The sequence below is a fragment of the Vitis riparia genome, chromosome 8, assembly GCF_004353265.1.
Source record: "Vitis riparia cultivar Riparia Gloire de Montpellier isolate 1030 chromosome 8, EGFV_Vit.rip_1.0, whole genome shotgun sequence".
Classification (NCBI taxonomy): Eukaryota; Viridiplantae; Streptophyta; class Magnoliopsida; order Vitales; family Vitaceae; genus Vitis; species Vitis riparia.
Genome location: NC_048438.1, coordinates 20,298,003 through 20,314,166, shown reverse-complemented (window position 1 = coordinate 20,314,166; position 16,164 = coordinate 20,298,003). Strand labels below are relative to the sequence as shown.

At 32.5% G+C, this 16,164-nt stretch overlaps 2 protein-coding genes across 6 annotated transcripts; both read left to right on the top strand.

Moving 5' to 3' along the window:
* The first annotated feature begins 7,430 nt into the window (after positions 1-7,430).
* On the top strand, positions 7,431-9,674 carry LOC117919808 (myb family transcription factor PHL5). 4 transcript variants are annotated; one of them, XM_034837066.1, is made up of 7 exons: positions 7,431-8,178; positions 8,280-8,472; positions 8,553-8,629; positions 8,723-8,762; positions 8,874-8,928; positions 9,028-9,109; positions 9,193-9,674. In XM_034837066.1, exons 1-7 carry the CDS (start codon positions 7,693-7,695, stop codon positions 9,403-9,405), a joined length of 1,146 nt encoding a protein of 381 aa, XP_034692957.1. In that variant the 5' UTR covers positions 7,431-7,692; the 3' UTR covers positions 9,406-9,674. The 4 variants fall into 4 exon arrangements, with proteins under 4 accessions (XP_034692957.1, XP_034692959.1, XP_034692960.1 ...); XM_034837068.1 differs by having other exon boundaries at positions 7,433-8,178; positions 9,031-9,109; XM_034837069.1 differs by having other exon boundaries at positions 7,435-8,178; positions 9,028-9,100.
* A 1,518-nt stretch (positions 9,675-11,192) lies between these two features.
* Positions 11,193-16,061, top strand: LOC117921115 (UBP1-associated protein 2A-like). 2 transcript variants are annotated; one of them, XM_034838910.1, is made up of 7 exons: positions 11,193-11,469; positions 12,386-12,506; positions 12,732-12,875; positions 13,770-13,966; positions 14,167-14,242; positions 14,630-14,703; positions 15,402-15,515. In XM_034838910.1, the coding sequence occupies exons 1-7, from the start codon at positions 11,303-11,305 to the stop codon at positions 15,418-15,420; spliced, it is 798 nt and encodes a 265-aa protein (XP_034694801.1). In that variant the 5' UTR covers positions 11,193-11,302; the 3' UTR covers positions 15,421-15,515. The 2 variants fall into 2 exon arrangements, with proteins under 2 accessions (XP_034694801.1, XP_034694800.1); XM_034838909.1 differs by lacking the exon at positions 14,630-14,703 and having other exon boundaries at positions 15,402-16,061.
* Positions 16,062-16,164: the final 103 nt, after the last annotated feature.

Below are 16,164 nucleotides of genomic sequence, written 5' to 3'. Positions count from 1 at the left end.
AAACCACAATCATTGGCCTATGGTATCTGTGCCCTTCAACAAAAGTTTATGTAGGAAATGGAGTACAGGCATCACACTGAAATTAAATCAGCTCCTTTTGTTTAGATAGCATCAGGTAAAACAAGTATATTGCCTTTAAATGCTATTAATCTGTCTTATAGCACTGTACCAAGTTCAGAGTTCCAGAGACTGTGTTAAAGAAATTATATACAACATATAATGAGCTTATCTTTGTTTCAAACAGAGGCCCCTGGGCCTTGAGTTGGGCAAGAAAAGGGTAGGTGGGTTTGGAGTAGGCCTAGGATTTGACGTTATGATGTTCTTATACAAGAATCAAAAACCAAAAAAGTTAAAACATATAATATTTTTATAAATCCAGGTCAACCACAGCACGACATGCATAGTATATACAGCCCTCTAGTATAATAATGTCCATTTTCGCTGTATAGGTTAGCAATCAAAGGTGAAAACAAAGAGCAATAGGGCATCTAAAAAGCCAGAAAAAGGAGCAGCAACAGGTCAACAGGGCAGAGACTATGCATTGAAACACCAGAATGCAGGAGATCAGGGGAATGGAATGAATATAGTTAGACTTGCTACTGACTTCCAGCAAGTTCCCAAATAAGAAGATAGGAAAGTGGAAATACCAGTGTTCTTCCACTGGATTGTATTTGTGACTCTACCTTCCTGAAAGTCCCTCAAATGCAGGGAAGCCGCAAGCCAAAAACCATAATCAGCAGTTGAACTAACGACAAGAAGAAGAAAAAATGCTTAAGTGAAGTTGATTGTTTACAGTAAGAAAAACCTCTTTTATAGGTAAAATGATCTCTTAGGATTTATGGTGACAAAACACTTGAAGCATTACTTCCTTACAACTAAGTTTCACGCTACCTTCCCAACTTTGTGCTAAAGAATCTGGATAACAAAAGCATTACCAACCCCATGAAGTTAAAATTTGGTCTCACTGAAGTTGACAATGTTCACTCCCGATTTCCAACCTAGTCCTTATACACCACTACAGGTCAGGTCCTAGTGTACATGATATAGGCCTTTCTTAAGAAAATGTAGCATAAAATAAAAAGAAAACACAAACACATTTTTAGGCACTCAAATTAATTATGAAATCCATACTGTCTCAACAGAGGAAGCATTATCTTTTACAAAGACCATAAGGTTGAAAAACTCCTAAACTTGCTAAAAGTCAAACCGAAGAATCAAGAACCAAGTGTCCCTTAACAGTTGATCCGATGCTGATGCAAATGAATCTTGGGTGATTGTTTCACCCTAAACTTGAAAACCTCGTAAACTTACTAAAATTCAAACTGAAGAACATACTGCATGTTATCAGTTGATCCAATGCTGATGCAAATGAATCTCCAGTGATTGTTTCAACCTAACCTTGCCTTAACTTACTATATTTCAAACTGAAGAACTTGTTGTATCTTAATGGTTGATCTGAAGCAGATGCAAATGAATTTTGGGCAAACTTGGGAGACTCCTAATCGTGCTAAAAATTCAAACTAAAAGCCTATTTTATTGTATCTTAGCAGTTGATCTACTGCTGATGCAAATTAAAAACCCCTAATCTAACTACAGCTCAAAGCGAAGAACCTATTGATGCTTGACTGCTGACTACCTTCATGCACTGGGGCAATTCAAATCCCTAGATAGCATTGTGGTGCTGGTGAGGAAGGGAGAATAACCTTTACATTAAAATGTTTGATTAACGGCTTTGAACAAAACAAACAGTTTGAATAACGAATCAACAACACGAAACCATAGAAAAATCAGAAATTACAGCCACTAGTCGAGTGTTAGGAAAAGTAATGAAGAAAAAACTAACCGTTACAATCTACAAATTGAACCAGTTCCATGATTCCACTACTCATTTGGATCATTCCACGATAGTGAAATATTTTGGTTGGGGGGGAACCCTTAAGAACACGCTATCATTATCACAGTCTCAAAACGTTAGAACAAATATTTGAAAATTAATGAAAGATAATTACGTCACATATAGAAAAGATTAAACCAATTCTCCAGTATTTCTTCATAAGCAAACCTCAAAATTCGGATATGGACGAGATGAATGGTTGATCGATCTCTATTAGAGTTCCTGAGAAAATGAGGGAATACTAAAGAAACTAAAATTTAAATTTTATAATGAAATTTTTTGACACATTTGACATTTTAAAGTTTTGGAAACAAAAAACAAGTAAAGAAAACAACCAAAAGAAATTCAATTTTCCCTCTTTTTTCTCAGGAGCCAAACGGAGACGGAGGCCCTTCAATATTTCCATTTACGAAAATCGTCTTGGCAGCGGAAGAGATTCAGATCGAAGAGGCTGGGCCGGTGGGCCATGTATTGGGCCGGATTGGGTTGTGCTTGGTGAAAAGAATTTGGGTGGTACGCCACGATCAATATTTTCCAAAATAAAGGCATGTTTGGTAATTGATCTTTAGAGAATTTTTAAGAACAAAAAACAAAAAAACAAAATACATTTGATAATAAAAAATTATTTTTTATTTAAAAACATGAAATAGGGTGTATTGAAAACATTTTTAGATGTTTTTTTTTTTATTGTTTTCACTTGTTTTCTGATAATTGTTTTAAAAAATAATTATATAAATATGTAAAATAATTAAAAATAAAATATCATATATAAAAAATAATTATATAAATATTTAAAATAATTAAAAATAAAATATTAGATATAAAAATTATTTTTAAAACATTAAAAACATGTTTAAAATGTTTTAAATTTTTAAACAGATTTTTATACTATGAAAATCAAATAACAATTTTAAAAATCGATTGTAAAAATTATTTTTAAGAATTGTTTTAAAAAACAATTACTAAACATACCATTTTTATAATTTTTTAATCATATTTTTTTTATTCATGAAATTAAAGTTAAGTTTTTCTATATCATCAAATAATTAGAAATGTAATTTGGATGAATTAGTCTTATTTAATTTAAACCCAACTCAAAGTTTTAATAGATTTCACAAATTTTTTTAATATTTTGGGTTAGATTAAATTATTTCAACTAAAACTCAATTTGAACTTTAAGCAAAAGATTTGTGCAAACCAAAGATAATATGAAATCTTTTATCCCAATTATAATTTATATTATTATATTTAATAATATTCCTTAATTTGCTTTTGAAATAAGAAAAAATATTAAATTTGATTCTATTTAATATTATTTATTTATGTAAAAAAAATATAAATAGCTTTTTTTTTTCCCCAAATAACTACCATTTACTATTTCAATTTTAATATAAACGTGTAAAACATAAAATTTAAAAAGTGAATGAAATCAACCCAATTTAACCCTGATTTGACTTATACAACCAGAACAAATCACTTAATTTAAGTATAATTTAAGGACTAATCAGAACTTAATTTAAACATGAAAAGATGATGTTGATTAAGTTTAGATTGAATATTTCGGATTAGAAATTGGATGAGGTTTAGGTTCGGAATAAGCTTTTATTAATTCAAATCAATACAAAACCAACCAGTCCAGTCCGCTCATGGTGCAACCCGTGTCCAACCACCAACCATAGATAGAAGATAGGATATTGAAAAATATCCTTTTTGTTTGTGATACATAACCGCCCTTCCACTTGACCAAACCCCATGCGCCAAAAGAAATTCCCCACACCCAAATTGGGGTAGATATGGATGAACCTTCCCATAAGGCATCCATTTATACTGTTTTGACTTCAAATGGAAATGAAGCCCAAAGGCAGCCAACTTTTCTTAGGGCCGAAGGCATGGTGATGGTGGCTGTGGCTGTGAAAATGCCTGCAAAATGGAATCCAAACAGTACTCTTATCAATCTGCATTGCTTTGATTCCTCTTTGGATAAACAACACATGGTTGGAATGTTTATATGTGGGTGCTCTCTTCAACTTGAAATTTATAAACCACCCACAAAGAACCCAGAAAAAGATTGGCTGCTAGTAAATAAATCTCTTTCAAGGAATTGTTCTTCTTCCATGAAGCATGGAAAAAGGCTACCGTTAGCGATTTTTATTTAATTTTTTTGTTATACATCTATTCATAAGCAATTTACAATAAAAATGGATGGTGTAGTGGGCACAATTTGTGGTCCTTGTCATGGAATAAATAGTAAGTTTGGTCTGCTAAAAAGTTGTAAGTTATTGATTTGACTCACAAGGACCGAGGACATGTGGTTCAAGATATTCTTTTAACCGAAAAGAGTGTTTCCAACATTGTTTTTTCGAAAATAAAACTTTTGAGAGAATTTACTTGAAAGAAAAAAGTCTCGATATGGTTAATTTTATTCCATTCTTTTGAAGTTTTGATTAAATATAATTAACTAGTGTTTTTTTTTTGGATGAAAATTAAAGCTTTCAGATTATCTTTCTAATTTTCTTATCTCTAAGTCATGAATGAATTAAATTACGAATATGAGAACCATTATTTTCTTACGACATAAAAAACTTTAACCTTCATTTTCATGGAGAAAAATGGAAAAAATTTAGAGAAATTATTATGTTTCCTTTAAAAAGAATAATGTATTTTCTTTTGTATTCAATGAAAAAAAAAATCGTATTTCTTTTTCTTAGGTGTTTTTCATGGAGACATAGTTTTTTCATAGAGAAAAAAAAACTTTATTTATTTATTTAATAGTGATAGTTTTTTGATAATTTTAAAACTTCTAAAAACTGTTTCCTTTATTTCTTCAATTTATTAGGTCGGGTTAAATCAATCGACTTGAACACCCAAACTCAACTTCAACAGTTTGAAATTTCATCAAATATTTTATAATAAGAAAGTTAATAAAATTTCAAATAACATGATCAACTATATTTAGCTAAATTCCAATAAAAGCGATATCAAATAGGAAAACAAACATACAAATTGTAGAAAGATAGCTGAAACTCATGACCTCTCATCAAATATGAATAGAGTTCGGTTACAAGATTGAATTACTAATTTTATTTAAAGTATAAATTTATAGGATTTGAATTCCATATGCATATAATAATTTATAACAAATAAAACGTGTTTGAAGATATTAATCTTAATAATCGATCAATCAAATAATAAAGAAACTTTAAGTAATGTTTGATGGTAATTCTAAAAATGTTTTTAGTTTATTTAACACATAAAAATTTTAAATGTTAAAAAATTTAAAAACATTTCTTAAAATCAATATTAAACGGGTTCTTAATCTCTTATCAATTCATTATTGGGGCAAGTTACACTTCAAAAGGACATTAATCTTAATAATATTAGTTCCAATAAGTAGGAAAACATTAATCTTAACTAATGGTCAATGAAATCGAAATAAGCCTCGTGTAAATTACAAGACTTAAATATGAAAAAAAAAAAGGTTGATGCCAATGATTGATCCATGGTGAGAGATGGCTACACCTACACTACTTTATTTGATAGTCATCGTCAACACTATGAATGAGCCTTTGGGTCAGTGCAATGGTGACTCCATGGGAGCCAAGAACTTGTCCCTTCAAAGCCGAAAGGGTCAACTTGGAGGGTAATGTCCAACTAACAGCTGTACCAAAATATACATACATTATTTATTCATCAAACACAATGTTGCCTAGTGAATTTTCTTTAAGAAATCGTCCTACATTATTCTATTTATTTATTTATTTAAAAAACATACGTGGTTATAGTCTACTCATCAACAACATCAAAGATTTGTCTCAATGTTGTCATCTCTTGCCATAACCCCATACTCTTCAAAAAAGTTTACTAAAAACTAATAAACCACCTCCCGTAATTTTCAATTTTTGTTTTTTAATTTTTGGATAAGCTTTGAAAAAATAGGAATAAAATAAAGGAAATAAAGAAGAATGTGAGTAGTGTTCAATATTGTGAACTTTCTTGAAGTGTGGTGGTTTTGGAAGCTAGTGTATGTATGAAAAGAAAAGTATATTTATGCACTTTTGGGACCAATTGCCTTCTCATGATTATTCCCTTGGCCTCTCTCGCTGAAGGGCCCAAAAGCTTAAAAATCAGAACAAATAGAACTTCCCGTCCCCAAACCTCTACATTAAAGATCAATGATCCAAAAAATTAAATTGAATATATATATATATATTAATTATTTTCCTAATCATAATAATTAAAACCATGACAACCCATTTGATATTGCGAGGTTTCATTTAAAACCCACTTTTAATTCTTTTATTTTTTTAAGCTATGGTTCCCAAAAAGTTTTTAAAAAAATATTAGAAAAAAATAAAATGGTAAAATTAAAATTAATAAATTAATTTTTTATACTATTTCATATTTTATTTATTTATTTAATTTTGTTATGAAAAAATTAAATAATTTAAATATATATAATTTTTTTAATAATTTTAATTATATTTGATTTTCTTTTGTATTTTTTTTTAAAGTGAAAAAAAATTTTACTATTTTTTTCCTAATATTTTTTTAGAATAAAACATGCCGTAGATGAAAATTATCTTTCATGTCTTTCCTTGACCACCCACCCATCCATGAAAAACCCTACCTTTCTTCTATTTCATTGCTCTTTCTCCTCTATTTATTTATTTGTTTTTATTTTTAAAATTTTAAAGTATGAAAGAAGAAGAGGTCATTGAGAAGAAGGGAAGAAAGAAGTGCCAAAGGGGAAGAAGGGCTAGAAATTTTGGGAGGGTAGGCGAAAGAAAAAGGATAATACCATTATAGTCATTTCATATATTTTATTTAATAAATATTTTTTTTAAAAATTGAATAATAAAGGTGAAGTTAAAATAGATTTTTCACCCTCATCTTATATTATATGGAATTTTCATTTGAGTTTTATTTCCATGTCAGCTAAAAAACAAAAACTAAATAACACGACAAAAGGTGGGTTTTCCTTCTTTATTATTATTATTATTTTTATTTTTCCAATGGTTGAATCATGTCTTGGAATCCATTGTTTGTATCCAAACGTTACATGAACTCTTCTAGCAATTTCAAATCATCACTTTGCTATATACAATATCATGGGAAGTGGTGAAAAAAAATAAAATAGTATATGATGTTATTACTATATTGTTTTATTCATTTTGTTTGTTCATTGAGTGGCTAAAGTGATTTTCCCCCGTATCCATTGCAAGAATAATTCAAGATCTTTTATTTTGAATTTATGCCGGAATCCCACATTATATTATTAAGCACTAGATGCCTCGACAATATTCTCCAAATTTCTCATCACCAAAATAATAATAATAATAAAAAATAAATAAATAAATAAATAAATGAATAATTAATAAATAAGAAAAGCATCTCCCTTTTTTGAGTTTTTTTTTTTTTTTTTGGGAAATTATTTATTACGATTATAATTATTATTTGGGGTTTGTTGTTGATGTTGTGGAGATTGGTAGTGACAAAAGGGCATTGCTCATTCCTATCCATCTTAGGAATAAATAAAGACCATTCATGCTACTTTTGCACAATTATATTCATGTCTTGTAGCGGAAGTTTTCAAGAATATAGAAAGGGAATTTTCTGAAATGCATTTGAATTCTGTTGTTCAGGCATGTAATCTGCATCTTTCTCTTTTCCATTTTGGATTGGACTTTTATGGATCTGATGGCAGAGCAGACTGCAGAGTTAATACCAAAGTTGTGTATTAATACTGAGAATTGAACAGGAACCACCCCCTTGTTCCTGTTCTTCATCAGATTTTGTAAATGAACACTCAGAAGATTGATTGCCAAACTAGAATTCAGCAGAACCATGGAGTGATTCCTGATTATGGAATTGAATTCGGCCCTCGTTCTTCCCAGTTTTTAGGTGCTTGGAACATGGGAATTTGCAGTCAGCAGCCATTGGCCACAGATGGAGGATCACAGCTGCAGACCTTGGGGCCTGCAAAACCATCCTCCACAATTATGAGCCGCTTTGATTCGCCGGCCTCCGCCTTCTATGCCACCGAGAGATTCATGGGGTTTTCACAGTATGATCACCAAGCTAGTAACCCCCTTCTGTACTCCCAAAGCTCCACTTCTTGTGATTCAAAACTTGATAACTTTTCAGTCGATTCGAATTCAACCCCACCTGCTGATGCCAACTTTCAATTCAGAAATACCTTCCAATCAGTAATGAGAGCTAGTTCTGAAAATCCCAATACAATTCAATGCCCTTCAATTCCTTTTGATGGAAACCAGGATGTTAGAGTATGTAGAATATATGTGTTTTTGTTGTTGGTTTCTGATATTTTCTTTTTCTGTTCTGATGTTTGATTTGATTTGATTTTTTTTTTTCGATTTTCATTCAGGTTTGTGGCTACTTGTATGGTTCTCCACTTGCACAGCAGGCCCAGTGTGCTAGATCTTCCTCTTCTGGGGGTGTTTCTGTTGCCCCTGCCAATCCTGTTTCCCCAGTTCTTCACAGTAAAGCCCGAATCAGGTGGACTCCAGATCTTCATGAGCGCTTTGTTGAGTGTGTAAATCGCCTGGGTGGAGCTGAAAGTAAGTGGTTTCAATGGGATTTTCTCAGTTTTAGAAATGATTCGTTGTTCATTGAGTATTAGTATGTTGAACAATTGCAGAAGCAACCCCAAAAGCCATACTCAAGCTGATGGATTCAGAAGGACTGACCATCTTTCATGTGAAAAGCCATTTGCAGGTAATAATAATAAGCCTTTGATGATGTTTTAGTCCCCCTTTTCGGGTTTCTTGATCCAGAGATCCTACCCATTTTTAATCTCTTCTATTCCAGAAATATCGAATTGCAAAGTACATGCCAGAATCTGCAGAAGGTAAACCCTTGTTTGATGTGAATTCTTGGACCATTCTGTATACCTGTTCTGACCCCAAATTATAGTATTCACCTCATATGGACGCTGATATTCACATTGTTTCCATGTCAGGGAAATCTGAGAAAAGGGCCAGCACAAACGATTTGCCACATCTTGATAACAAAACGTAAATTCCCTGCTTAAAAGTTAAAACTCTCCTCCCTATGCTATTCAAACTGATCAAACTACTCTCTTTTTTGCTGAATTTTGAGTTTTTTTTTTCTAGCAGTGGCATGCAGTTCAAAGAGGCACTGCAGATGCAGCTTGATGTCCAGAGGCGTCTCCATGAGCAGTTAGAGGTAAACATGGTACATGGCCTGCTTATAATGTATGCAAACAAGTCCTTTCCATGTCCAGAGACTCAGCAGCTTCATTTCCCTTCCATGTCCAGACACAGAGAAATTTGCAGTTGAGGATTGAAGAACAAGGGAGGCAGCTGAAAATGATGTTTGAACAGCAGCAACAGACGAATAGGAGCTTCATGGAGGCTGATGAGGACTTGGATATCATGTCACTGGAGGACCCGTCAACCAGTCTGGACCAAGTAGAAAACTTGAGTGCACAGGGGTCTGGGAACACTCAGTTTCCATCAAAGATAAGTTAGACGATCTGAAGGAGATGATTTGATATGATCTTTCTAGATATGTAAAAGCAGCCATTGATGGGGGGATTTATACCAAATGCTCACCCACAGCACTCCCCTCACATGATCAGAATCAAGAAAGGCAGTGTATTTTCAACATAAATTTGATGAGTATACTTCAAATCATGCATTATACCATTTGGAACTTGTTCTTGCTAAAAATAATCATAATTTTGATTTTCTTTTGTGTTATCTGGTTGATCGCTCAATGGAAATGCAGCAGAGCTTTTGAAATTTGAAGGTGAAGAAGGGCCAGGACAATGCTTCCTTAACATTCTTTGATGATATCATAAGAGAAGTATTCAATGTGTGTAAGGGGTAATGGGATCATTAATGAATAAAAGTCTACCCCAATATATCTATGTATATATTTTTTAAAAACTTTATAAACGATTAAATATGGAATTCGATCAAAATTCAACACTTTAGACTTCCTCCAAAAATTAGATAATTTTTTATGAATAAGCTACTACATACATCTTATTTGTCCATGTAACGACCTGCTCTCAATCTTGTAGGTATTATCTGTTCTAAGTTTAAAGGAGTTTTCACAATTTTAAAACAATGCAAGTTGTTGTAAATGATATCAAAGCTGATCCTCGGTAGAAGTTTGTTTGGTCCCGTGAGAGGTGTTTGTCAGTTTGACTTACAATTTTGTGAAACATAAAAATATTGTGTTTGCATGAGAAGTGTTTATGATGTCTTATGAAAGGAAAAGAAAGTTATTAATACTATACAAATATGATCTCTCTTAAACTTGTAAACGAATTTTAAAGTCATGAAAAACCAAGCGTGAGTATCTTTCATCTAAAAGATATTTTATGTACCTTGAGATTTTTGAAAGAAATATGAGAGAGAACTTTCAATTCAATTTTTGAAAATATCTTAGAATTAAAAATTATAATATATATATATATATATATATATATATATATATATATATATATATATATATATATATATATATATTAAATCCGAGCATATAGGCACCAAGAGAGAAAAAATTGTAAAATTATTATCCAATATCCATGTCTAGTTTTAATCTTTAGGTTAATTGTACGTAGGAAAAACTAAAAAAATGGGACAGAAGATTCTCGGTTAGTTTAGTTAGTTTATCATAGAAAATATAAAGTATGTATCATAAAAATAATAGTAATATTCAACTATTAATTTTTCTAATAATAATATTCAACTATTGAAAATATACTATATTCAATTGTCAATTTCCTAAAAGAATAAGAGTATATTTGCAAATAATTTTTTGTTCTCAAAAACAAAAAAATATAGAAAATACTTTAATAATTAAAAACTATTTTTTGTTTTTAATAACAAAATACGGTGTTTTCAAATAACATTTTTTTAGTTATTTTTTTAGTATTATTTTAATAAAGAAATAATTATACAGATATATAAAATATTAAATATAAAAATTATTTTTAAAATATATTTATAAATATTAAAAATAGGTTAAAAATATTTTAGGTTTTCAAACAAATTTTTGTTTTATAAAAATTAAAAAATAGTTTTCAAAAGTGTTCTAAAAAACTACTTTTCAAAAATATTTTTGAAAATAATAATCAGACCATAAGTTTATAAAATATAAATTCAATAAATATATCAAGCTGCTTATAAAAATATTTTATAGTGTTTTTTTTAATGTTCTCTTTTCCTTTTCCTTTTTCTTTTTCATTTTCGGGTAGAATTTATATAGAAAACATTAAAATCCATCACTTTCACGCCGTCAGAAGACCAAAACCCATCTCTTTCAAACCATTGAATGGAGGCAAAACCCTAGGTCATGCCAAACAGACCTTAAGCAGCAGCCCAATTGAAGGACAATCCAAACAGTGCCTTAGTTATGAATTCTCAAACCCAAGTTGAAAGCAGAGGCACAACTATGGAGGATTTGAAGAAGAGGAAGCTCGAAGAGGCCAGTAACGGTCAGATCTCTTCTTCACCGGAAGAGTTGAAATTACTGCTTGACCCGCTTTCCAAATCCCAGTTGGTTGATCTTCTCTCCAAACTGTATGTTTTCAACTTTAATTTCAGTATTTTCATTTGTTTTTGTTGGTGTGATTTTTCTCCCTCTTCTAGTTTGTTATTCTCCACTGCGTTTGGTTGCCGAGAAAACGGAGGCAAAGAAGATAAAAATCAACTTTTCGGGTTTTGAATTTTAGGACCGGGGAAAATGTAAAATAGAGGAAAGTACTCCACTCAGTTCGGCCTAATACGCACTTCTTAACAAAGATTTTCAAGGTTGTTTTACGTTTGATTACCCTCCGTTTGATTGCTGAGAAAGCGGACGAAAATTAAATAAGATAAGAATTTGAATTTTGAATCCATATAATTTAGGAGCTGAAAAAGTTACAATAAAAAAAATCCGTTCAACTAAAGCCTATCACAAGATTTACAACCATATGGATCGGTTGAATGTCTGTTTTCTTTTTTTTCTTTTTTCTTTTTTCCCTGGAAAAGTGAAAACAAAATAACCATTGGGGAAAACAAAGATAATAGATTTCTGGGTTTATCTTCTATTGTTGATATATTTTATTTAGGTGAACAATTGTTGGGAGTCAGACAACCTTTGGGAAAAAGAAAAGGAAAAGGGTATTTCATTATTTATTGACCAAGAGATTGCTGTATTTGTCTTGAACTTTTACTGCAAGGTTAGATTTGGATGAAGGAATGTATAATTTTTATAGATAATCTCTTTGTAGTATTGTTCAAATTGAAGATAATGCAATATGTAAAAAATATACATTGTTTAAGAATTTGAGCCTCTCTTTTGTGTGTGTGTCTCCATGTAAAACCTGGTTCATGGTCTATGATGAAAATATTGTGTTTGTGTTGTGTGAAAAGGGGGCCATATGTGCTTTGTCCTGATTGTATGCTGTGTGATTGACCTCTGCATGTGTGTTTGTTTGCATGTTGTGGCTTGAAGAGGGTCCCAATATCCTTCAATTGCAGAAGAAATTAAAAGTGTTGCCAGTGCAGATCCTGTCCACCGAAAGCTTTTTGTTCGTGGCTTGGCCTGGAATACTACTTCAGAAACCTTGTGTGCTGTGAGTGTATTGCTTGAGTGCTGCTTGTGTTTTGTGCATCATGGTTGTAATTGTCCCGTGTGATGAGTTTGACTGCAGCTATTGATGTACCAACAATCAAATTTTGTTTGGGACACTTCTGTTTTTTCATTTAATTTCTTCCTTTTTAATATTTATCTTCCAGACTACAAAGGGAATTGGAATGTTTGCACTACTGTAACCTACTAAGAGTATGACTTGGTCCAGGCATTTCGACCTCATGGAGAAATTGAAGAAGGTGCTGTGATCGTTGATAAAACAACAGGGAAATCACGTGGATATGGGTTCATTACTTACAAACATATGGAATCAACTCAGAGTGCTCTGCAAGCACCTAGCAAATTGATTGATGTAAGCAGTATCCTATTTGTAATCTTTTGCATGCAGACCTCTCTTTCATGTTAGGTCATGAAATACTTCCTTTCTATATCACTCCTTTTCCAAAGGTGATCTGTTTCTCTATTAGAAGCTTAACATGTTCAGTCCAATGCTTCTGTCATGAAAAGTCAGAACATTTGGGTTAATATAAGATTCCTCATGCTCATGCATTATTCATAGGGAATATGATTTTGAGAATAATTTTTTGTTATATATATATATATATATATAGACATCTTTCATTGCCTGTCAAAAAAAGAAAAAAAAGGTATAATATAAATGCTATTTGTACTAGGGAAATATAGTTAGGGGGAAGATGCATGATGGGGAAGTGTTTTAATTACTGTATTGGAATTGTTAACTAATTACCATACTATAACATGTTTATGGGTTTGTTCTAATTGCTTACTAACTATCATATTAGAATATGTTTATAATCAATGTAACTAGAACAAGGCTTGGTTAGTGGAATGCCGCTCACTTTTCTTGTTATATCACTAGAACACACTCATTTTGATCGCTTATTTGGAATGCAATACATTGGTGGGAAGTCTGACACAACACTGCAAAGTTTTTTTTTTTTATAAAAAAAGAACCTATCAAAAAAAAAAATATAGAAAAACGTTGATTGGAAATAAGTGGGGGTTGTAAAACTGCTTTCCCCACTCATCTCCCACCCACAACTACCCTCAACAGCAGCATTTAATGTGGATGTGACTTTTTTTTTCTCTTCTTCTTCTTTTTTTTTTAAAATATATTTCCTGGGTAGTTGAAATTTATGTGGCCAATGGGTCATGGAAATCTTTATAGATTAAGTGATTAACAGGTTTTGAATTATTTTGGGTTGCATGCATTTATTTATTCCAGGGCCGCATGGCTGTTTGTAATTTAGCATGTGAGGGCTTAAGTGGGGCAAGTACTACACCTGATCAAGCCCAAAGGAAGCTCTACATTGGGGGCTTGGCTCCAGATGTCACAAGTGAGGTGCTGCTCAGTTTTTTTGGGAGGCATGGTGAGATAGAAGAAGGTTCGGTTGCATATGATAAAGAAACAAATGAATCACGGTATACAACTATTCACCTTTACACTTTTGTTGAGATTTTATTATTATTGTTGTTATTGTTTTTTTTATTATTATTATCGTCATTAGTAGTAATAGTAGTTGTAGTGTTAGTGTTTGTATAATTCTTGTTGTTGTCATCATGAAACTTATTTATTCTACTACCTGTTAACAATAATTGTCTTTTGCATCTTTCATGTATAGTGGTTTTGGCTTTGTTACATACAAAACAGTTGAGGCTGCAAAGAAGGCCATTGATGATCCACAAAAGTTCCTTGGGGTAAGTAAACTACAGACCTTTTGCTCACATACAATTGTGGGATAGCTTGCTTGATGCATGAATTTCTTAATGGTTGCACAGGGACATTCCCTGGATTATTTGCATACTCCAGCTTAGCAGAGTGAAGACTGTTCTCACAGCTTCATCTGCTAGTATTATAATAAGAACTAAACAACTGTGGCTCTCCCATCTGAAAACACATTCAAACTCTATTGAACAAATGACAACCCAATTGACAGGTGAAGACGAAAAATAATCATGCCAATGGAAATACTTTTTCCTGGTAGTTGAATATTATATACAGCAGTTGTATTCTACCAATAAATTTCTGAATGATGAAATTGCTAATTCCTTTTAGACTGATGAATTGGCTTTTTTTTTTGATAGGTAATGATGAATTGGCTTATTTTAGTTCGTTACTTAGATAGTAATGAAGTTTTGATTTCAGAAAAGCATTACAGGTAAAATTTTAGGAGCATGTACCCCTCACAAGCCTTTAATTGAATCTAAAAATCCGGTCAACTGCTTAGGCTATCATATCTTTGCCACTGTCCAAGTGACTTGGTTTTCATTGCGATGACTACATTTTTAATTGAATTCCAACAGAACTCCCAAAACACACGCATAGACAGGTAGAGAGACACACACAAAGAAGAGATGAAAAATATGCAGAATGAATGGTGAGATGACTCTGGTAGAGACATTGGAACAAGGAAATGCGTAAAGAGCTAATTTCTAGTACACTCTATGCAGGCAACACATCAGTAATTTTGAGGCTTTTTCTCCCATTTTAGGCTTTCCCTTGGTGAAATGATGTTCATGGAAATCCAACAAGAGTTTCTTAGCATGAAACAAAATGAAATTATATTTGCCCCCCTTAAGAAGGCTTTCACTTATTTGTGGAGCATGATGCAAAGATGAATTCAAAATACCGTTTTCTTTTCATCTAGTCACTTGTGATGGCGGTCAGAGCTCTTTGCTTGAAAATATAATGTCTAAAAGGGGGTACATACATGACAGTAATTACACTTGTTAACAAAATTAGTGGTTAAGTCGGTAATTATGTAAACTTGCTGGATTGCTTTTTAGCATATGTATCATAATGTGCTTTTCCTTAATACATGGAAGCAATTGTGTGTTGTTTCTTGTTTGGTTGCAGGGGCGGAGTATCATCGTGAAGCTAGCTGATTCACACAAGGGCAAGATGATACAAGCACAGCTATCAACAGCAGTGGTTCCAATAGCTTTACCTTTGGCAGCTGGATACCCACAGCAGCCTGGAAAACCACCTGCCAGTGCCACTCCTGTTGCCTACACTTACCCTCAAGCTGGACCAACATACCCTGCTTACCCTGGTCCTCCCGCAGGACCAGCTCCATACTCATCCACAGCACCTGCTCCATATCCATCTCAACCTCAAATGCCTTACTCATCAGCCACTGTAATGAAAGACCCACTCGGCCTACCTCCAACGCCAACTGTGGGAATGGGAGGATACCCTTACTACTTTGCCAAACAATGATAGGCGCATGGCTCAAACAGTAGTGCTGCAAATCTTTGTTCTCAGTGATGGAGCCAAACTACAGTGAAACAGAAACGGAACATGACCGAGTTGAGAATAGGCGCTGGGACTTTCCGTAGAAAAACTATAATTACTAACATGAAACATGATTTTAGCAGGACCCAGATTTCAGGTTTCTTGTAATTTGAGCAGAGAATAATATAACCTTTCCCTCCATAGCATGAGGGGCAATTAGTTTTCTTTCTTTTCTTTCTTTCCTTCTTCCAGTTTTAAATAAAGTGAGTTCCCTTTTCTCTTTTCCCTTTTCCCTTGCCTAATAGTTTGAAAACAGTTAATGGGATTCATGGAATTTGTTGTTTAGGTAATTTCTTGGAATGAGTTGGAAATACCCTCGAAGAAA